Raw genomic sequence first — 23,822 nt, 5'->3', positions numbered from 1 at the left:
TTAATCTATATCTTTCAGTATAATTTAATCTATATATCTAATCTCTTTATGACTGTAGTCATGTGAATGTGAAAAATTACCAATTTCTTTAAAGCTAACTGTACTTTAACTTTGGTTTTAGACTATACTTTGTTATTTTCTTCATGACACCAACAGAACGGGAACGTCCCACAGCATGGCTGCAGCCATGGCTTCCATATATTATTGTAAGGAGACAGCTGTTGTGGGACTGGAGTCAGAGTCTTGCGATGCTCTTCCACAGCTCTTCTTATTCTCCTCACTACGGCGTCAAACGAGGGCTCAGTGTCAGCTGATAGAGGATTTGCCTCAGACGGATCTTGTGAGAGATTGAACAGCAGTGGAGGGTCATGATGGGTTACACCATCCCCGAAACATGGACAAATTCCTCTTCCAAAACAGGCCCCAGAGGCTTCTGGCTGAAATACTGGAGTAGCATAATGAGCTTTCCATATGGTGCCACCTGTCACAGGAGAAGCACATTTGAACAGCTTAATGTTATTAGGAGCTGGGGGATGGTCCCTGAAAGGTTGGTTCATGTTTAAGTGATCTGCTTTGTTGTTCCAAGGGGAAACTTATGTCATGGTTGTTGCATACAGGAAAAGGTGTTGTGGAAGCTGGCAGGGATTTAAGTGGTTTTTTGTGACTCATGAATACATCTTGGCTCTGGGTATCATGTGCAGTGTATGTATGGTTAGCCAAATATTTTCAGTACAGACGGAGTCTGCCACTTTCTTGTTTACCTTTAAAACTTCTCAAGCCTCTTGGAGGGGGGGAAATGGAGAATGTAGTCCCCAGTTTCTGGGTGTTTATATTGATAGGTGGTTCCTCTTCTGGCTTTGTATATCTGAGTGAAGAAGTACATTTAGGCAGAAACTGACTGCAGCTTATTTCTCTGCTCATGTTCCAGCACACTTCCAAAAAGGGTGGTAAGTGCAGGCCTTTAAAATCTGGAGTCTAGTTTTTAAATTAAGATGAAGAAGGCAAATAGCTCGCAGTTCTAGAGCTTGTACTTCATCAAGCTCTTGTAGTGACCATGGGATAAGCACAGGTTTGTAACTTGTGGTGAAAAAGTGGTAAACTACTAGGACTACAGCTGAATGTAGTTCATCAGGATATTTTACTTCTCCCTCCCTTCTCCTTTTTCTCCTATTCCTTATGTCACATTTAGAAAGCACTGCACTGAACTCAGAGGCAAGGATGTGCCCAGCAAGAAGACAGCAATTAGACACTATGTCTGAAAAAGGAGACAAGAAGAAAGGGGACATTCACCACTTGGAGTCACTTCTGTGCTCAAAGCATTAAAGAGCTGACAACTGCATTGTCCCTACACGGAATTTTCTTTTTGGTTCAATGAAGTCAGCTGAACTTTTCTTCCTTTCTTCTCATGTGTCGAGCTCTTCTTTATGTCTGGAGCCTGCAGCTTTATTCTTCAGTCTTTCTCTTGTCACTACCCTAGAACAATATTTTGTGAATAAATAGAATTTTAAAACTTCTTAAAAGGTGAAGGGGCACAAATAAGACGTATTAAGGTTCAGGTAATATCTTAGATAAATATTCACTTGCTGGCTAGCTGGCTGGCACTGTATTTCTTTATTTTCACCCCTCAGTTTCTACGTCCTGCTTCTGCACTTTTATGGAGGGATGCTGTCTCAGTGGTTCTGAAATATTTAGGTGTAAGAAAATGAAGATAAATGTTAGATATTTCCATTTCTGAAATTGTGAAAGAAAGGATAAAAAATGTTTTCTGAAAGAAAAAGGGTTAGAGCATGCTAGTGATATTGCCAAGGTTGTGGGTTCAGTCCCCGGATGGATCATTTCCTTAAGAGTTGGACTTGATGATCCTTATGGGCCCTTTCCAGCTCAGAATATCATGGATCTGGAAATAAAGATGAAATCTTTCAACTTTCTGACAGCTTATGAGGGCAGACAGATACTTCTTAGGTCTTTTTGGCAGACAGATACTCCCTAGGTCAGCAGCTTTGCTGCTGGCTGGATGTCCACTGCATCCTCAAGCTTCTCCCTGTCTTGTTATTAAAAGAATATTTGTTTTGTGGCAGAAGTGCAAGCATCCTCTGTGATATCAAGGTGCCCAGAGCAGGAGATTTGCTTCTTATGTCTGTTGGTCAGGCAGCGTAGATATTTCTTACAAGGAGTTAAACAAGCACTCCCTGGGACATGCCTTTTTTCGGAATATCTAGCTCTAGTTGGAGTGCTGTTATGATATTACTAAAATAATCATTTATTATATGAGATGGACACATGGACTTACCTAGATGTACATAGAAATTAGTTAGTTCAGAAAAACTGAACTAAGTAGTCATTCTTTTCCATAAATAATTGAGCTGAATTCTTTATAATCTATACACCGTATGGCAACTTGGAGTAGTGAGTGTAGAGTGTCTGGGGAGAACTGTTCTGATTCTGCTAAACTTTAACATTCTCTTTTCACAGCTGCAAATAATTACTGGAGTTGCAGAGTGGGAGACAACAAGTCCTTGCTAGTTCACTTTGAAGGACAGAGCAAGGCTGATTCTAATTAACCTGCACTGGTGAGCTGAGTAGACAGCTGGGCGACAGAAGGAAAAAAATAATAAAAAAAAAAAAGATAGTAGAAGTCAGTGCTGATAAAAGCAGTGAGGGTTTCACTCATCTCCAAGAGGCAAAGAGGGATATACAATTTCCTACTGAAGTAGCTCTGACAGAATCTGAAGGGTGCATGTGCGTGTTAGGACAGTGTGTTAATTTAATATATCCAAGGGAAAGAAAACCTGCTGCTTCAATCCAAATATGCCTCAAACCCATCTCATAACAATCAATCAGTTTAATGAGCAGAAAGAAATGGACTGTCACTAATAAGACTTATGGTGCAGAGGTAAAGGAAAGGACTCTAACATATAAACAAAGGATTCTTCTGGCTTCAGTGAAGGCCTTAAAGGATAGGTCCTGCCTCGGTGACATCAAGACACAATGGCTTGATATCTAGGTATCTAGGCTGATCAAGAGACAGATGTTAATAAATAAGTAATGATAATAAATGATGATAATAAATAGGTAATGTGAGTGTGACATACTTGTAAATGAACTAAAACAGCCTGGTCTGTCAGCCCAATCAGAAGAAACTGCAGTTGCAGCAGAAAATCAAAAATTTTGGCTTGGCTGAAAGCTGAGCTACATATTTGATTAGCTGGTGTTTTATGTGCAGAACATGGCATTGTTTTTAGGCCCCTTGCCATAAACAGTTCAATGGGGAAAATTGTAGAAAGGCGTGTATAAGAAATCTAAATGTGCACATGGCTTCATAGGAACATGAAATGCCACAAAATCTACCTTGCCTCTGCATGTTGTATGCATGGCTACTTAAGTAGGACTTATATAGTTTAGAAGAACAAGCAATGTAATTTAGGCAAGGAAAACATCAGAAGAACCTGAAAAGCAATTCTTCAAATGTCCCACTTGATTGGAGTATGAATTTAGCCTCCCACTAAGGAAGTGTGGCATGACTCTTCCAGCAGGAATATTATCCAGGAATTGGAGCAGTCATGCACAGCTTTCTCTGCCCAGAAACATTGTGTTCACAAAAAATGGTGTGCATTACAGAGAAACAAAGAGAGTTCTCCAAGAATAGTGAGGGATTCTTGAAGATTTACTTCCCTGGAAGCAAACCCCTTCATCTCAGGTGAGGCAGGACAACTAACAGTGAGGCCTTGCAGAAGAACCGAGAGTTTGAGACAATGAATGAAGTCCATACATATAGATATGTATATATGTGTATATGTACATTTTTACATTATATTCTATTGGAAGCTAGAGGACATTACATAATTTCTGGCCTGCAGGAGGGGGATGTTTATACTCACTGTCCTTCTGGTGCCAGCGCACTGCATGCAGGAACACACCGCAGTAGTGGAACAGGAACTCGTGCCTGGAGTGCTGCTCTGTCCCCTGCAGCAGGGGCAGCAAGGTGTGCCCATCCATGACCCTGATGGAGAGGACCAGAGTCAGCAGACAGCTTAAGAATTTTAAGTCTGCAGCTGAAGCATGAACAGTACTCATTCTATGTGTACAGCATTAAGATTTCAAGTGTCATCACTAAACCAAGGTACTGTTCAGCTAATGAGCCCTGAGATTTTTAATTGGATGTATGTGTGGAGACCAGTAATTAGCAGCTACTAGAAGTTTTTGCATTTACAGCTAGTTCACACATCCTGCCTGGAGAAATCAGACACCATTACTGTAATTTTCCTGGAAGTGATAACAATAGCGAAGGCATGGTTCACAGGTTTTACTTTTGCCACCTGAAATGGAAAGCACTGACAGCTCCCTGAGCTCCAGGCTTTGTAAAAACAATTTTAAAAACAGAAGCCACTTACCGAACTGCCTAGCAATTTGGTTACAATCTGGGTTGTAACTGGGTTTAGTTACAATCTACAAGTACTTCTATGCTTTTTTCTGAAATGGCTTAGCCACCCACACTTTCTCATGTCCTTTAGAAAAGTCTGTATTTTTTCAGTCATCCTAGTGTCCCAAATCGACCAAGTTGCTTTTCAGTGATAGGAGAACTGAGTTAGCTGAATGACCCTTGATAAAACTTAAAGGTTTTTTTCTTTGCCTTTTTCACATAAGCAGACAAGATGGGGAAAGCTGTGCAGAAAGAAAGCTGGAGAATTGCCTGGTTTAGAAACACAGAGGATTTAACATGTGGCTGTTAGGATGCACGACACAGTCAGCTTCTGTCTGAATAAAGAAAGAGAAGCAATATGAATTATGAAGCCACCTCTATACCTGTCCTGAGGCACTGCTCCTCCAGCCAGTTGAACTACTGTAGGATAAATGTCCATAAGGCTTGTAGGTTCATCAATAACTGTGCCTGCAGACAGCACTCCTGGCCATCTAACTATACCTGGAACACGGATTCCTCCTTCCCAGCCCCCCATTCCTTTTCCACCTGTAATAGAAGGGGGAGAAGTATCAAAAAGATAAAAGAATAGTAGATACCAGATGTTTATTGTGCATATATAGGAAAATGTTTTAAAACTTTTAGGATATTTCATGCACCTTTAATGAAAACATACTAAATCCTGGAAAACAGTAGACTGCCATTCAGCAGTGGCTCTTCTCATTATTTGTATGTGTGTCTTATTTAGCTGCTTGTTTTTAATATGCAGTTCCCAATAGCAAGAGTGAGTTTTACAGATATTTATTCATTAAACTGTATTTTTTAATCTTGCCAGTTTGTCTCACTGGGATATCCCCTGTTCAGCTGTATGTGGACATAAATAGTAATGTCTTTCTATCATTGAGCTCTAAATTGATATTGTATCCCCTCTTGCCTTGTCTCTAAGCAGGCATGATTTCATCATTGTCCTCTCATCCTGAACTCCCCAGTCGCATTTCTCTTTCCCCTCTGGGCTCTCTTGTTACTAATATACTTCTGTTCAGCTAGTGGAAGTCAATTCCTTAGATCAGATTCTAAGCTATTCAAGTGAGCCTCTTGGCCTTTTTGCATCTGTTACTGGCATGGAATCTTCATATCAAGAACTAAAGGTAATTTTACATTTAGGGCTCTGTGTGGGTGGATCCCAGCTGTATCAAACATTGCTTGTGTGGCTCATTGAGTAATTTAGTACTAGACAGTGTGCATTGTGATGCTGAGCAAGGTCAACATGCACATGACTCTTCTTCTGTAGGGAAACTTGTGATGGATGCAACTTTCAGACCTCATTACACAGTAAGTGCCAAGCTGCCCAGGATGTCACAGTGACTTTTCAAGGCTTAGTAATCTGGTGGGGAGCACATACAAGAGATACCACAGATCGTCATTTCCACAGAGCTTTTGTCAATGTGTTGCAAGCCAGCTGTAGAGAGTCTAGAAGAAATTTCTATAGGATGGGTGAGAAACTGGAGAACTATAGTAAGAAAAATAGGCATCATGATATCTGCTAGTGTTGACATAAATAATCAATAGAGAGGAACCTTTTGCAATTCAGCACAGGTAAATGCAGGGTCCTATCTTTGGGAAGAATAACCCCATGCCCCATTATAGGCTGGGGCTGACCTGCTGGAAAGCAGCTCTGCAGAGAAGGATCTGGGTGTCCTGCTGAACAGTGAGCGTTCCCTGAGCCAGCAGTGCCCTTAGAGCCAAGAGGGCCAAGGGTATCCCTGGTGTGCATTAGGAAAAGCATTGCCAGCAGATTGAGGGAAGTGGTCCTGCCCCGCTAGTCAGCCCCAGCCCTATGAATAGCAGATGCCCTGACTTCGTTTCAGCCCTGCAATCCAAGACTATAATCCCATCATATAGTTTATTAAATGCAGTCTGTTTGGATATATTTTTTCTATCACTTTTTTTTTTTAAGAGATAGTCTTATGCATGTACAAACTACTAAAATTTTACCTTTATATATCCCATTCCATCCACCCAACTGAGAATTTCCTCTGTGAGCCTCTAAGAATCCTCCATGATCAGATGCAAAATAAATGAATGTGTTATTCTTCAAGTCCTCTTTGTCAATAACATCCAGAAGCCTGCCTATAAACAAAGCAAAACATCATAATTACATCAGCAGATACAGTCAGATTTTTTAGGTCTTGACTCCACATTCAGTGAAGACTGAGTCTTTCAATTTGCCTGAAGGAGTTCTTTTATGATTTACCACATTCAGTATAAAGACACCTTGACAAATGGGAGAGATGGGCAATCACCAGCCATGTGAAGTTTAAAAAGGAAAAGCGCAAGAAACTACACCTGAGAGAAGGCAATCCTTGTTATGTGTGTGCACTGAGGAAGGAGATGCTGGAAAGCAACGCTGCAGAAAGGGACCTGGGGGTCCTGGTCAATGGCAAGTTGACCAGCGTCCTGGCAGCCAGGAGGGCCATCCTGGGATGTCCTGGGGGAACATCAGGCACAGCATGGCCAGCCAGGTGAGGGAGGGGATTGTCCTGCTCTGCTCTGCACTGGGGCAGCCTCACCTCGAGTGCTGGGGGCAGTTTTGGGTGCCACAACATAAGAAAGGTATAAAGCCATTAGAGAGCATCCAAAGGAGGGCCATGAGGATGATGAAGGGCCTTCAGGGGAAGCCTTATAAGGAATGGCTGAGGTCACTTGGTCTGTTCAGCCTGGAGAAGACGAGACTGAGGGGAGACCTCTTTGCAGTTTTCAACATCCTTATGAGGGGGTAGCACAGGGGAAAAACACTGATCTCTTTCACTCTCGGGACTAGTGACAGGACCTGAGGAAATGAAATGAAGCTGTGTCCGTGGAGGTTTAGGTAAGATATCAAGAAAAGGTTCTCCAGCCAGAGAGTGGTTGGGCATTGGAACAAGTTCTGCAGCAAAATGGTCACAGCGCCAGCCTGACAGAGTTCAAGGAACGTTTGGACAATTCTCTCAGGCACATGCTGTCATTCCTGGGGTGTCCTGCACAAGGGCAGGAGTTGGACTTTGATGATCCTGTTTGGTTTCTTCCAACTCAGCATATCCTATGATTCTATGAAACAATAAGAGCCCAAGAGAAAGCTGAAAAATGTTTATAACATTTGTTTCTGGTGTCTATAAAAACAGGAGAATAATAAAAAAAAAACAATTGGAAAATAAATGAGTGATACTTTTATTCAAGCTACTCAAAATACTCTGTCAGCTTTGTTCTGTAGATTCTGCATCAAGAATTGTCTTCACTGTGTAGCCTCAAACATCTTGAAAAGCTTAAATAATAGTACTGCTCTGATTCCTAACCATAGAAAACTGCTGTATCCCATCAGGAACTGAACAAGGACTCTGAGACCAGGCTGCATACTATCAACCAAAATAATTTCCTGATGTCAGCAATAAAAACTTCATAGACAATAATTCAAACCTAACTTCATAAAGCAGGTTTTCTGTACTGACCCCATCAAATGTTTATGTAGAATGTGATTTATCTTCAATTAATTGTCTTCATAATCCTGTGCATCAAATATATTTACCAAGAACAGCTTCCATACCTACAGAAGCAGCAGAAAAAGCTGAACTGCACAAGAAAAAAAACAAGTGATCACCACTTTTGCTCAATCTCTTTTCCTTTCCTTTCCTGTCTGTCCTTGGTGAAACTAGTTATTGACCTTAACAAGCACAAAAATTGTTTAGATTGAGTCTAGGCATATTGGTTCTGAATTAGACCCCAAATCAAGAGCTATCCAAGTCTGGCAAGTTTTGTCCTCATTAGCTGCTATCCTGTTTCCTGAACTACATGTTCTTTCTATCTTGATTTCTGCTATCCATCTCTGCTTAACAGAGCCTGTGTTTGAAGGTGGCTGGTGCCAAAAGAGGAAAGAGGAGCATGGCTGAATCCTCTGGTTCAGCTGGATCTTGCAGGAGTTTTCAGCCTGTCTGTTGAAAGCAATCAGGTTCCACTCAAATTACGATTTGGTAGACATGGTTATTGGGGGGAAAAAAGGTTCAGAAATTGAATTGTGGCCTTGACAGGAGACAATTACTTTGTTAATAGTGCCTTCCTTTTTGAAAAAATAGAAACAGTAGCTATCTCTCTCTCTCATTGAAAAGAAAAAAACTAAGTAAAGTTAGGTTTTATAACCAAATTAACCAATCAGAAATTTATCCTGATTCAAGAGCCTAGATTACAAGCTAAGTGAGTCTTCACTGACTTCACACAATTTATTAAATGAAACTCCATATCTTTCTAACTTTTGGCTAGGAGACAGTTCTGATTTTTTTTTTTCATAAAAATGAATAAGTACACAAAATAACCATCATATTATGTAATATTCAGCAGTGACTATTTACATCTTCTAAGACCAGAGCTGGAGAAATATCATACATTTTGATTAACAACATGATCAGAGACACATTTGGTTATTTGACTGCATTTAACACTTCAGCATAGAAGCATGTAATTTAAAAGAAAGATGACGAAAAAATCCTTACAAGGAGAGTTTAAGCTTTCATCTTAAGAAAATAAGAAATATGTATTGTATGGTTGTGGTGTGGCAATCTCTGAAATCAACTAGGTAACCAAGGTGAGTTCACTGATTTTTAAATATGCCAAAAGGGAGTTTGGTGATCACCCCTTTAATGCCTTTTCCACATCCAAGTGAATGAAGAATTTTCTTCAAGACCAACACTTACCCACCATCCAGTCCATCTCCTCTACATTATCTCCATACAGACCATGCCTGCTTCTTCCCTGAAACTTCTCTGAGGTAATGAGAGGGGTGGGAACATGTAAAAGGGAAACAAAGAGAAGAAATGGTCTATGCTTGTTTCTGGAATAAAAGAAAACAATAGTCATTTCTCTTCAAACTGTCACTCAACCCAAAATATAACAGTGGTATTGCAGTTACTCTCTCAATTTATATTATACTGTTGAGATCTAAACAATTTTTATTTTGATGTCTTTTCAGCTTTGAAGTTTTGAGAGGCAGAGGGAATTGCAACATGTCCCTCAAAGATGTTTTTTCTATGTTAAGAAAAAAACAGTAATGGGTTCTTTCTTTTTCCAGTTCCAAATTAGACATGCAAAACATTAAATAAACAACTAGAAGAGGTCATAGCCAAAAGACTGACACATTCCTAGAAGCAAGGAGAACAGGACTCACTTGCCTAAACTTAAACATGGATGTGCAGCATGAGCACCTGAGGTGTCCTCATGGAAGAGGCAGGTATCACCCACAGTGAAACTCTATTTCTTCAACATCAAGGCAGGTAAGATATCCTAGGAACCTGAGATTACCTATGCTCAAAGTTTAAGAGAAAGAATTTCTATTACCTCACATTTCCTTTAAAAAAAAAACACAAAACCCCTGAATCCTGGCAGAAATATGGATATGCCCAGATTTAAGACACAAATACTTTTAAAGACTTAGCAATTTTTTCAATGCCAATTGAGGTTACTGATAATAAATGAAGGATATCTTGTGGGGAAAAACCCCAAAAACAGCAGAACTAAATAAAACTCACTATCACTCTCCTGTTTGTAAAACATTAACTTCATATGACATTTTGTATTACACTATATTCATCACCCTAAGATAATTTTTCTGTGGCAGAAGGCGCAGTATTTGGTCAGGACCCCTTTGCATTGCTTGTTCCCCCCCAGTCTGCTCCTCACCTCTGCTGATTACCTTTCAATGAATGTAATTGCCTCCTTCAGCATGTTAGAAGTAGCTTTTTGTAGGTTCATTGGTTGTTCAGTGATATCATGGTTTCTCATCAGGATACAGTTCCAGTACTTGGTGAAACCATAGCTGGAGAACCACGAGATGAAATGAAGGAGACCACAGATGGCCAGACAGATGATTATTTTCCATTTTACTGGGAGCAAATTGGCAAGTTTTCCAATCACAAGAGTAAATACTGCAAAGATGATCATCTGAGTGTAAAACCAATATGTATCTTGCAAAGACTTGGCCAATTCAGGGTCATCTGTGCCTTGACACTCATTGAGAAGGGTAAAAGGCATGCCATAAAAATAATCAAAACCATGATTTAAAGGATGGTGGCAGTGATCATGGCGGGTTTTGCAGTTCACACCCATATGCCACTTCCCTGGAAATAAAAAGCAAAGATCTTAAATGCTATATTAGGGTGTGTCTGCCTGTATTTCTCTGTTAAGGTGCAGCCAAGAGAGGAGCTGGTGTGGAATGGGGACAGACTCAGGGAGCCGTAGTGCAGCAGTAGTGCAGTGACAGACATTGATGAGCTCCCCTCTCAGCCGTCTCTTCTCAAGGCTGAACAGTGCATCTCCCTCAGCCTTTCCTCATAAGAGAGATACTTCAGTCCCCTAATTATCTTCATAATTGATGAATAAGTTAAATAATACTGGACTCAGTGCTTAGGGACACCACTGGTGACAACTTTTCCCTGTGCCACTGATTACAGTCCTCTGGGATCAGCTGTTCAGCCAGTTGTCAACCCATCTCCCTGTCCACTCATCCAGTCCACACATCCAGAGTTTGCCTACAAGGATGCTGTGAGACAATTTTTAAAACCTTGCTGAAGTCAGTATTATTAAGACCACTGTGATGAAATTGATATAATTAAGACCACTCTGGTGTCTTGGTGCCAACTGGCAGATGACATTTTTCTGCTCTAATACATCAGCAAATCTCTGAGGGTTCATCCTAAAGCAATCTGTCCTGGGCAAACAAGATTCTTTCCTTTGAATTTACTTCCATTTGCAGAGTGTATTTATGTATTACATACACCTCATTTTGGATTTAACAGATATGCTGTACTCCCATTGGACTTGTGGATAGTATTCTAAAAACCCTCCTGATTTTGAAATTTATGCATACAAGAAAATCTAGTTTAACTCATCCTGGATATTTTGACCGAAAAATGTATTTACAGAAGTAACCTAATTAGAATAACAAAAAATGAAAAGGCAACAACTTTGTTTCATACCTACAAGTGCTGTAGAATAACCTTGCTGGTAGAGTATTCTGGCAAAAGTAGTTTCATTTGGTGGGAGCCCCCCTGAACCACCGTTCCAGAAGAGAACCTGCCGTTGGGTGCTGGATGCCATGCCTAAAGAGGAAAAATAGTCTTTAGAATAAAACAAGCCAGACTTCAGGTTTCCAGTCTTCTCAGATTGTGCTTTCTAGTGAATGAACTCAGTTGCCTGAGCCTAGTGCCTTTTTATAAGCCATTTCCTATGCCCTAGGATATTCTGCTTGACCTCCAAAAGGATGTCTTTTCCAAGTTCCATGTCATCATATGCTAGTCCAATGCAGATGTCTCAGCTATGCTGGGGTGTCTACAAGTGGCAGGAAGACACCTACATTTGGATATTAGGCAACTTCTTACAATCAAAGTTCTATCAAAATATGATGTTAACAAAAAAAAAAAAAAAAAAAAAAAAAAAAAAAAAATCCAGAACAAAAGGCTTACAGTTTAAGGGAACTCACTTCTGAAATGTACAGTTCATTATTATATTTCTCCTTCAGTGAGTCAGAATCACATCAGAAGTTACACTGATTATTATTGCTATATACAGTGGCTGAAGTCTTCTGTCATAAATTTACATGGCTGAAGTAAATCTGTTTCAAGACACAATTGCTGAGAACCGTTCTACAGCCTGACACATTTCACGGGGAAAATTTTTGCAGGATATTAAAAATACTACATTTAACATAATCCTAGTGTCCCTGAACATACAACATCACACAATTTTCTTCTTTCTTTTTCTACCTCTGGGTGTTATGTAGTGTTTGGATTTTCATCCATTTCTGTGTTGTCATTTAGCCACACATAATGTGTTTTATATGGGGATTTTCCCATAGAAATCAATCATTAGTCATCCCTAATTTTTGCCCATTTCACTGAGACTCAAAATCCCAAGATTAACTGTTGTTTAATATGGTTTATTTAAGGGGATTTTTAATATCAACACTGACTAGACTAACTGCAGCAAACCATTGGAGAGAGGCCCAACCTGATCTGATAGGGTATCTGCCAGTCAGGAAAGCGGCTCTGCTTGGAGTACAGACAGCTGCTGCAGCAATGTGCTGAGTAAGTCTCACTCCATCCTTTGCCAGGCCATCAATGTTAGGGGTCCTAAAGAGAAAAGTCCCATCTCTGATAAAAATGTATTACAGAGAAATTCATGGCATACCACTCCTCCTAGTTTTGTCGAGCATATCACCATCAAATTTACAAAAATCTGTTTACCAACAGCTCAGCTAGACAAGTTCTGTATTTTATATGTATTTTTAGATACCTTGACTTCTTAGAAATGAGTTTTTCTTATTACTAACTAAAGAAAAAGGGGGGGGAGGGGGAAGAAAAGGTATCTCAGGTATGTCCCACACCAAAATCCCATGCAGCATAGGGAACAAGAGTCTGTTCACAACACAACATCCAAGACAAAAATAGGCTAGAACAAGGACTCATCATTCTCCCAGCCAGTCTATATACAGATTAATAACTGCACTAGGGATAAATATATCACAGAGACTGACCTGTCATTTCATAATAAGTTCACTAGAGTTGTTAACTGATATTAAATTCTAATCTCATTCCTTCATATTTCCACCCTGGAATTGTGGGGATTTACATATTATACTCATGCCTGACAAGTACAGTGCACAGACACATTTGCAAAGTTCTAAGTCCCATAAAGTTTCTCATGCCTGTATAATTATGACTCCAGTAGGAATTACTGTTGAACATGCATTTTGTACATAGTTTGAAAAGAAGTGTATCTTGATAAATGAATAAATTAATAATGAATTTTAATGCTAAGTATTATCAGTAGGTTTTTTAATGACATTCACCAGGAAGGGATAATTTATTTCATACCTTATTGTATCATTGCCATAACAACCCACATCTCCTATACCAAGATCATCAGCCAGTATCAGTAAAAAGTTAGGTTTTGAAGGATTTGATATACAGGTTCTTGGAAACAGGCACAAAATTAGCCAAATGTTTAGGTAGCTCCTAAAAGCAAAAGTAAGAGGTAAGATTACAAAAAAAAAAAAAAACAATTGTAAGTTTTACAATAGACTTTAAACTACTATTCTTAAAGTTTTATGGGAACTCAGTATAGGTGCAAACAGCAACCAAATAGTGCCAGCAGATGGAGCTCCTGAATATGCAGGGAAGTCCTTGAATTTTATAATATTAGTATCATTTTCTGGGGTTATTATTACTACTATTATTATTTCACACAGCAATTTTGTGTTTGAATTTCTTTATTGACATTTGCACTGATCTCTTCAGATGTTCCCAGCAGAATGAGTGGTTGGATAATTACAAGTGTCCCGAGGCACCCCTTATATGAAGCCATAGGATGCTCCTGTTAAAGCCTCTGGAATGAGTGGGACAGGAGCACAAAGGTGATTGGAGTCTTGCTGGTCATTATGGCAATGGCTTGGTTGTGGCATTTACTGCACCCCCTAGTACACACAGTGTCTGGAAAGTTCTGAAGCCACAGGACCATCTGCAAAATCAAGGTGCATCATCAGGCTTTAACTTGATTATTTTCCTTGAAGACCCTAAGAATATCTCTGCACATTTTAGTTGCTCAACGTGTTTGCAATTGGAAGCTTACAGATGCTCACCTCAAGTAAAATACATATGCTAGAACACATCTTCTGACTGTTAGTTCATTAGTAGATACTACAGTATGATCAATGTATAGTGAGTGTATTATACCGTACACTCGATAGACTCCTAGACCTCCGTGTCTTATAAAAGTAGGCTAATAGGTCTAGAAATGCCATTAGAGCCAAACCTGTATTAGCTACTATCAGATCCTCACTGAGTCGGGGTGGTGGTAGCAGGGAAAATGTGAGATTATCTGCTTATGTTTTCTGAAGCACAACACCTAAAATCCAGGAAAGGCCTCAGTGAATGACTTTCTTACCCTTGTTTTCCTTGGCAAACTTCATCGTTTTCCATTTTGTGAAACAGGTACATAGTCATATAAATTCTGATGAAAAAAGGAAAAGAAAGAAATCCAAACCCAGTAGTTCTGGTGGTTTTGCATGCAGTTTTTCAAGGTTTGGCCTGCTTCCAGCTGCTGCTAACTTCAGAAGGACTTGTGAGAATTTGGAAAGAAGGCAAAATGTTAATGGTTTTTAAAAAGTGGCTTTTAAAAGGCTAGAGGTGCCTATTACTCATTACATGCACAGAACTGTTGGTGTTCACTGAAAGGAATGTTTTCACCATTTTAAAAATGAGGTAAAACTATTATCTTACCTTTTACTTAACCTCAGATCAACTTTAAGCAAAAGAATCTAACCTTTACTGTGGACTAATAACAAAAATACATCAAATAAAAGCCATCCTGGAAACTAATGTTGTCACTGATATTCTTAGGAAAGGTGTTGTATTGTTCTTTGGTTTAGATGCCATTTAGTACATTCAAGAAGGAGTTTCTATCTGAATTGTTACAAAAAACTTCTAGAAATTAGAAGTTACTAGAAATATAAATACCTTTATTTCCTTAAAGAACTCCAAACCTTAATGTCATTTGTAAATTTAACAAGCCAGTTTTTCTACCTGCCGACTCTATGGAGTCAACCTGGACTTTAAAAATCTAGAAGTAATCTTTTTGTTTGTTAAATATTTATTTTTGTCTGGCGAAGCAAATTTTATGAGTGAAAGTGATTTTCTCTGCTTGCTGAAGTAGAGTCACTTTGGAAAAAAGAATGGCTTGGGAAATGTACTTCTTTTCCTTGTGAATGACCGAAGTAATCTACAGCAAATGTTGCACTGGAATTGTGCAAACCATCCTGCAGAAGTACATGGTAAACTGGCTCCAGTGGGGACTGGCACATGCTCAGCTTTGTGGTGTACACTGAGGTAAATTAGATGCCATTCATTCCATCACTGAGAAGAGAGAAAAAAATTGGAACTATCCCACCCATGCAGTATTCCGACTTTTCCACACTTCTTGCTAGTTCAAAACAGCACAAAAACAAAGATGTTGTTGGCTGTACCAAGGAACAGCTTGAAAGTGATAAGAACATTTACTTTCTATAACAACTCAAGACATGTTTGTAAGCACAGAGTCACTTCTAAACACAGAGAACTGAAAAGTATTATCTTGACTAATGAAAGACTTGAGGTTTTTTCCTCCAAAAATGAAAAATACAGCATTTTCTGAGAGTTTTTTCTGCCTTTTTAGTACACAAGAGTTCACCTGGAATGTCCGAGGAATACTGAACTGCCCAGAGCAGAGTATATCCCACCTTATGCATTCCACAGGATGAGCCATAAGACAAAAAAATTGGAGATACTGTCACTCTGCTCAGGAAAACAGTATTAAAAGAGTCAGAACTTGGGGTTGATCGATGATTTTTCCAAGCAACATCTAGATTCTTATTTGGCTGTGGCTGAGACAATAAGGGAAAAAAAAAACCCCAAAAAAAACCACCCAAAACCCATCCCCACCAAAACAAATAAACAAACAAATCCCCCAGCAAAACAAAAATAAGCCCCTCAATCAAACAACAAAACCCCCAAGAACAACAACAAAGCAACAAAAACCCAACAAATTTGATCACTGTTCATTATGGAATTTTCTGCAGTGTTGATGTCTCCCTCTGCTGTTGGCAAGATCCTGAAAGGCAGTACTGAAAGCTCATCCTCCCTGCCCAGTGCATGGGTCAGAGATGAATGGGAAGGCAGCAAAGCCTCTCCGACTCAGTGCAGTGGCTGTTTGAAGCAAGACCTTACTGTGAATGCAGATGCCAGGACCCCACTATCACAAAAGCAGGCTGTATTAATATGAAACAAAGGACTTGCTACTAGGATTGCAAATCTTTTTGAGGTGGCAGTGTAGTGGTGTTTCACTGTCACAGCCTGGGTGCAGCTCCCCCGAGGCCCCAGAGAGCTGAGGCAATGATGAGGCAAGTGCCTGAAGCCATAAATCTGTGACCACAAAGAATGACTGATAGCTCTGGTCATCACCTATAATGGCAATATCTTCACGTTGGATTAACAACAGGCAGAGCTCTGCCTTCCCAGCCACTGTTAGGCAGCATTACATTTAAGGAGCTTGTGGTACAGGATTAAGCCAAAACTATTATAGTGAAAATCTTCAGTCTACACCATGTAGCTGAGGATCAGCCCCTCTGAGCTGTAGTGGAGCAAAAGAACCAGACAGATCTGAACATCTAAGAAACCTCTTGACTTCCCAGGGTGTTGTTCAGCTTTCCAAGCTCATACAACAGCTCTGCTGTCTTCCACTTTTTGCCCACAGGTTCTTGCATCACAGCCAGCTGGTCACAGCAGGCACATCAGGGTTAAGACAGAAACTTATGTAGAGACCCTCAGAAAAACATGAACTTGAACTGAGTACTGGTGGTATTAAAAAGATCTAAATACCATTGGATGTGGAACCATCTGATTTACTGTAAGCCATTTTAGGAGCACTTCTCTGACTGAAGGACATGAATGACCACACTTACTAAAAAACCACCACAATTTAAATATGCATATTCACATTTCTCTGTTAGGGTTTGATTCCTTCTGAAAGCAGAACTCACTCTGACAGCACTAGGATGTGATGAACCCACTACTGGGCCCTAGGGCTTGTCCAGTTTCCTTAGCTATTAAATGAGAAAACCCCAACATAACTTATAAATCTAACAGCAGCCTCTAAGAATCAGCAATCTGTTACAGAAATCCAAGAATACATCAAAGAGTAATTCCCTTGTTAGTCAGTAAGCCACAATAAAATGATCATCAGGACTAATAAAAAAGGCCACCCCCTTTTAACAATGTGGAAAACAAACCCTCTTCTCAGTTATTCTTGTTCCAAAATCCCTCTTGCTCCTGGGTGTGCTGAGCAGTCCCGATTCTCTAAAAGGCGCGTGGGTGAAAGCAGGCAGGAACTCGCTCCTGTTCTTGCTCTCCCTTCCCCCTCTCTCCAGCATGGACACACTGGGATCCCAGCCAGTAAACTGGAACAGCCATCAAATGGGAACAGCTATGCAGGTTTTACATTAATTCCAGGCAAAGTACAAAGTCCTTATTGTTCAAATACTAGCACAGCATGGATACTGCCTCTTCCTGATTTCCTATCTGGTTAATTCTGATAAAATGTGTATAACTTCTCTCACTGCTCTATTTCAGTGCTTCAGAAGAGATGATATAATAACAAAATATGCTACAAATTGTTTTTTTTCTCCCACACAGCTTTTCCAACCTTCCAGATGAGATAAAAGGATTTGATTGTCCTCCTTCTCTTCTGTGACCTTATTTTTCTGTTTTCATTGCATTTTCTAGAAAAGTAGTCATACCTGTGCTGAAGATGTGTTTATTTGTAGTGTTTACCATCCATCCCGTTCTTTCAGATCTTAACTCGGGTGTAATACATTTTACAATTCAGAAGGTCTCGAGCAATTACTTGGAGGAGCCTTATTTGCTGACATTTTGGTTCTCTGTGCTACCTGAATACAGCAATCGCTGAATTTAAGACTGTGTTCCAGACAAGTCAGTAGGAGTCAGTGAGATGGAAAGATGGAACAGCTAAAACTATCAGATTCATATAATCCAGTGGCAGGGATAACCAGAGTGGGAGACAGTATTTTATTTTTTTACCTCCTTGCACTTATGAATATATTCAGTTATTTTTTATGTTGTGACATTGGGCTACTTTTATTAACATCTATTTGACTGTAATACTTATTTTGTATGACTGCTTAACAGCTTGTGATGTTTCTGGTGCAAAGATTTGAAAAAAATTGTATTTCTTCAAAATTGCATCATGCTTTGCGAATAGCAGATTTTTGAAAGCTGCCAATAATACAAATTAATACAAGTTAAGTTGCCAATAATACAATTAACTTTCACCAGCTTTCATCCAAATTATAACTAAACTTCTTTTTGACTATTTACATCTTTCTCACCATGTGTTCACTACTGAAGATGGGCCCATAGTGCTGCTGGTATGACCTAAAAATGCAAACTGAAACAAACTGCACTGCCCCCGCTACCCACCTCCCCCCCGCCACCAAAAAAAAAAAAAAAAATATCCCACACCTTCACATTTTTTTCCCTGCTAGAAAACTCTATCTGGAAGCAAAGACCTCACATTCTGTTTCTCATCACTAGGTTACTGCCCTAACACAGAGTTAACAGCCATGATTCCTTATTGTCTTCCACAGAATTAAATTTTAAACAAACACTTTTTCTAACAAAAAAAAGTAAAGTAAATAAGTAACACTAAAGGAGAAGGGATATGGTTTTTATCTCTGCAGCTTGAACCAAGCAGTATTTCCTCCTCTTCAGCTAATCAATTTTTCATTGCACCTGAGCACAGAATGCTGCTGTTTACTCCCTGCTGTAAACAGGCAAATTCTCTGCCAGCAAAACCTTTTTTTTTTTTTTTTTTGAGTCACTGTGTGTTTTATACTGCTGTTTCCTTACTGGCTTTTTACATGTCTGAGTACTAAAAGCAAACACTGGCATTCATTTAGCTCCTTTTCCCTTTGACAAACTTTCTGAGTGAAGTCATTTCATTTCATAAATATTGAAATGACACACACAAAATTTCATAAGAACACTTCTATCTCAGACATTGGGGGAAAAAAAAAATCTGTTTGCCAGTCTTGTATCTCTTAGGAGTAGCAGGGCATTACCGTGGCACAATGAATCCTTTCAGAGCACTAAAGCATTCAGGTTGAGCTGCAGAAGGAAGGCCTCTAAAAGGACCTTGGAAATAAGTCCCTGACAGCCCCTTAGAGTCACTCAGGCATTCTTCTTTCCAAGATGGGGACAAGAAGAATGCTCTCCACCCCTGCCTGTCTCATATTGAAAAGAAAAAAAGGTGCAAATTTTGAAATCTGCTTTTACCTATGTCTTCAGCTCCATCCCAGCACTTTATTTTCTCATGGTATTAAATGCTGTATATTTGCTGATCCCTGTGGTGATCCTGCTTGTGGATTAAGACCGGGTCAAGGACAAATTCCACCTCAGGTAACATACTGCTTACTGTTTCAAGTCCTTATTCTAAGTTGTTATGTAGCAGTATTGTGCACTATAAAATAACCATGCTTAGAGCTCCAACTGATTATTTTTAAGCAATCCATGGAGAAAGACTGCGAGTATGTTCAGTTACTAAACACCAGTAAACTTTGAAAGCAATAGGGAAAGAAAGAGTATAAAACATACATATGATACATACACATGTAAACCTTTCCAAAATTCCCTAGAATGCTATTTCTGGAAATTATGATAGAGGCACAGCCAGAGACTTCCACGCAAGAAACAGATCTCATTGCATAAAAACATGAAAACATTCAAAGTAAAAAAAATTGGCAGCTAGTATTACTGAGTGATTGTACAACATTTGCATAATGAATCAGGTAAGTGCAAAACATCAGAAAAATACACACAACTATTATGTAGCTTCTGTTTACAAGACTCAATATGGACTTACACCATAACTGAATTCACAGTACCTTATTAACAATGATCTTGAGCACAGAGCAGAAGCCACTGCCACGGGCAATCAGATGTTGAAGAAACCCTACTAAACTATAAAAATTGGTGCTTATGCTTTTCTTTTAATTATGTTCTAAGTTGGTACTGCTGTGCTTAATGTGCATCTAGAGAATGACAGCATTATAAATCACAGCATCCTCCTATTCAAGAAACCCGCTCCTTCAAGATTTCACAGGGAAACTGTAACTGTGCAAGAGCCTCACACCTTAGACTACTTTTGCAAGGGCTTGTACAAAGGAAGAGACAATTTTAATTCTGTGGTGCTTACAGTCAGGGAAGAATTAAAACAAAGCATGAGGGGAAATAATGACATAATTTGTAATAGGGTTCTCATCCTAAATGAGGGTAAATAAAGGAACAACAAAGACTTAAAGCAATTGAAGCATCAGGAAAACTGATTTGAGTGCAGGGTTCTTGGGGAAAAAAACCCAGGTGGGTCAATTCAAACACAGTTGTAATTTGTCCAATTACAAGGAAATGCATTCAGGAAGGAGCCAGACACTTGCCAACCTGAAGAGAATGGCAGCAATGGATCTGCAATGTAGCAATGCAATCCTGAAAATAAACTAAGCTTACAGAAAGCAATGGATTGGGTACAATCACCAGCATGATGTCAGAGGTAAAAGAGGAATTAAATCAATCCTTCTAACTTTTTACAAGGGAGACCTTATTGCTCTCTACAGCTACCTGAAAGGAGGTTGAAGTGAAAGGGGAGTCAGTCTCTTTTCCCAAATAAGAAGTGACAGCACAAAGGGAGATGACTTCACGTGGTGCCAGTGGAGGTTTAGACAGGATATTAGGAAAAATTTCTTCAGAGAAAGGGTTCTAAAGCATTGAAACAGGCTGTCCAGGAAAGCATTTTAAAGGTACAACTGGAAGTGCAGAGCATCAGTTATTAAGTCTGGTATCTTCACATAAGAGGTCATAGGACTCTAATAATCCAGCCTAAACATTTCTGCAAAATGAGACCAAATCCCACAGAAGCCCAAACAGCAGAAACTGGCCAGCAAATTTTGTGTGGACACACTGGCATTAAACAGTTTTGATTATCCGCAAACCTTATTCTTTTCAGCAGCTGTTACTACATATGACTGCTCTACCATTTCTTTCTCCAAATTTGTCAACCACAAATGAATCAACTTCCAATAAAATTTATTCCACTTGCCAGTAATGCCACAAAGTCTGCAGCTGCCTCAGCTTTCTCACTTGAATAGATTTAGCCAAAAAAGTTTTGTTTAGTTTTTTGTGGGGCTGAATCAAGTGGACCTAAGTCAACATGGATTGGTAACAACTTTCTCTATCCAGGAGCCTTGTGTAGGCTCTGGTTTGGGCTTCTTTTTTCAGCTTTGCTTTACCAAAAGCAAGCTTCAAGCCTGAAACTGCTAGAAAATGAGTCCCTTCTTCCCCAACAGCAGCTTAGCATTGGGTAGTTCCCTCATCCTCTATTTCACTTGTTGAATGTGTTCCTTTATTAGAATGAATCATTCTTGATGTGTTGAATTGAAGAAGAAAAAAAAAAAGAGATGAACTTACAGAGAATAAAAAAATATACAAACATCTACTTTATCTCCTCGTTAGCAAAATATTTATTGAAGACAGGCATATCCTGTGTTTCACCATCATCCCCAAAAGCCTGGCAATGCCACTGCTCACTGGGAATCTGCCAGAGTGAAAGCAATGTCTCATTCTTAAAAATGCTAAGAGAGATCTAACTCCAGCAGAAAAATTAGGAATAAATCCTTGTTAATTAACCAAGGACTGTAAAAGACTGTATTTACACACAGCAAAAGAATTTGCCTTCTAGTTTTCTTTGTCTAACTTCAGATGGTGGAAGAAATAATTTGCACACGGCTGCAAAACCAGAGCAAGACTTCAAAATCTTTAACACTTAATTAAATATTTAAAAAGTGAATTACAATTATTACATATATAGAAATATTTACTGGTGATGCATGAAAGTCTCTCTCTGCTTAGCTGTTGGCTGAAAATAGATTCCTGCTTTCCACCTTGTACAAAAGCGTGCTACAGAACAGCTTCATCTCAGTAAACAATAAATTAAAATGTAATTACAAACGTTACATTATGGCTCTGAAGGAAGCACATTCAGCATACCATATTCCACATACTGTTCCACCCTGTTGACCCCTTTTCTTCCATATCTTCTAGGTATAGAGATGTTTAGGAGAGGCAGCAAGTGGGGAAAGACAGAGAGAGGAAATTAAAAACTCCCAGCACGTGAGAGCACAGCCAGTTTCTCAGTGCTTGCAGCTGGTGAGCCACAAACAGGTGCTGCTCATCAACCAAAATACAAGGGATGTCCTTGCAAGAATGCCAAAAGCAGGAGATCATCAGTAGCCTCTTTTTTTTCCTTCCTTCCTTCCTTCCTTCCTTCCTTCCTTCCTTCCTTCCTTTTCTTTTCTTTTCTTTTCTTTTCTTTTCTTTTCTTTTCTTTTCTTTTCTTTTCTTTTCTTTTCTTTTCTTTTCTTTTCTTTTCTTTTCTTTTCTTTTCTTTTCTTTTCTTTTCTTTTCTTTTCTTTTCTTTTCTTTTCTTTTCTTTTCTTTTCTTTTCTTTTCTTTTCTTTTCTTTTCTTTTCTTTTCTTTTCTTTTCTTTTCTTTCCTTCTTCCTTTCTTTCTTTTCCCCTTTCCAATCTGCACTCTCAGGGAACCAGCTTCAATAGTGCTCACTAGGGGGGATGAAGTTTTTAGTGGCCTGGAAAATAGCAATCCTTGCTCTCTTGTATCATGATTATACTACCACTTAGCTTTGTGCATTTTCAATAAGTAATACTCTCATGGCAAGTTACCCCCATTTTTTAATTTATTATGGCAGCACCCTGCCTTCAGAGCAACAGCAGTAAGGGATGGTCTGGCCCTCGGCTGCAAATTACCTCGAGCATTTTTGCATTATGATTAGCAGTCCCTGGTCTAAATTACCTAATTGTGCCTTTTGGCTTCAAACTACTCACCCAGGAACACAGAACTTTCCTTCCATTCAGGACAAGAGCAATGCACAACTGGAAAATCAGAGACAGAAAGAGGGAGGAGGAATGAGATTAAAAGAGCAGCAGCCAGGGGCATGGTTGCTAGAGGAAGAGTGAAGAACACAGGGAAGCAAACCTGTGTTTGCTTTGTGTCTATCCCTATGAAGTAATAATAACAATTATAATAACCTCCAAAAACTGAAGTTTGGTTTGAAACACTTAGAAGGGAAGGAAAGCACAGCTTGCTATTTATTGTACTCTGCTGATTCTCCCTATCACACACTGCTGCAACCCTGATCACACTTTTTTTTTTTTACTATTTATGACCTGCTGGATCAGCTCCACCGGCAGGTGGAGGCTGCGAGCTTGGCAGAGGAGGATGGCAATAAGAGGCTGGAGGCCACCCCCAAAAAGAACACAGCTCTGCAGGGCAAAGTTTGCTGTTCCAGATCAATTTCCCAGCACTGTCCCATGGGAAGTGGAGTGGAATCTGCCTCCGAAAGCTTTGGTGCCCACCAGGGTTCCAGGGCTCAGCGGCAATTGATGGCAAATTCCCTTTTTGCCAAAGGTGACTCATCTCAGTTGAAAGAAGGAAAAAAAGAGGTTGTCTCCACAAACATAGGCAAGGGTGAGGTTTTTTGGGAGAGGGGGTATTTTCTGGTTTGGGATTTTTTTTTTTTTTAATAGAACAAACTAACCCAACCGAAAAGAGAAAAGAAAAAAGAAACCCAAACAACCCAAAATTCAAACAACTCCCCCAATCTTTTACTTACTCCACGCTCACTCACTGCAGGAGCTTTTTTGTCACTTCCCCCTTTCACCTCAGGCTTTCTGATCTTTGCTTCCAAGGAGCAGTTATCAAAACCACG

At 39.5% G+C, this 23,822-nt stretch overlaps 1 protein-coding gene across 5 annotated transcripts; it reads right to left on the bottom strand.

Moving 5' to 3' along the window:
* LOC137469644 (arylsulfatase D-like) lies at positions 1–23,822 on the bottom strand. 5 transcript variants are annotated; one of them, XM_068182589.1, is made up of 11 exons: positions 14,381–14,433; positions 13,312–13,452; positions 12,446–12,567; positions 11,416–11,538; positions 10,134–10,557; positions 9,139–9,275; positions 6,413–6,547; positions 4,922–4,966; positions 4,804–4,840; positions 3,879–4,000; positions 1–481 (listed from the first exon to the last, which is right to left on the bottom strand). In XM_068182589.1, exons 1-11 carry the CDS (start codon positions 14,431–14,433, stop codon positions 123–125), a joined length of 1,698 nt encoding a protein of 565 aa, XP_068038690.1. In that variant the 3' UTR covers positions 1–122. The 5 variants fall into 5 exon arrangements, with proteins under 5 accessions (XP_068038690.1, XP_068038693.1, XP_068038692.1 ...); XM_068182592.1 differs by lacking the exon at positions 14,381–14,433 and adding an exon at positions 23,727–23,822 and having other exon boundaries at positions 2–481; positions 4,804–4,966; XM_068182591.1 differs by lacking the exon at positions 14,381–14,433 and adding an exon at positions 17,259–17,959 and having other exon boundaries at positions 2–481; positions 4,804–4,966.

Source organism: Anomalospiza imberbis, chromosome 2, assembly GCF_031753505.1.
Source record: "Anomalospiza imberbis isolate Cuckoo-Finch-1a 21T00152 chromosome 2, ASM3175350v1, whole genome shotgun sequence".
Lineage (NCBI taxonomy): Eukaryota > Metazoa > Chordata > Aves > Passeriformes > Viduidae > Anomalospiza > Anomalospiza imberbis.
The sequence above is the reverse complement of the archived record's forward strand: the minus strand, read 5'-3'. Positions and strand labels throughout refer to the sequence as shown.

Excerpts from the sequence above, each read along its gene's own strand:
- LOC137469644 (XM_068182588.1), bottom strand. The coding sequence starts at position 14,433 with ATGTACCTGTTTCACAAAATGGAAAACGATGAAGTTTGCCAAGGAAAA. Across the intron at positions 13,453-14,380 it reads GTTTGCCAAGGAAAACAAGG|GAGCTACCTAAACATTTGGC; the intron begins GTAAGAAAGTCA and ends TTTTGCTTTTAG. Across the intron at positions 9,276-10,133 it reads GCAATTACATTCATTGAAAG|AAACAAGCATAGACCATTTC; the intron begins GTAATCAGCAGA and ends CTTTTATTCCAG.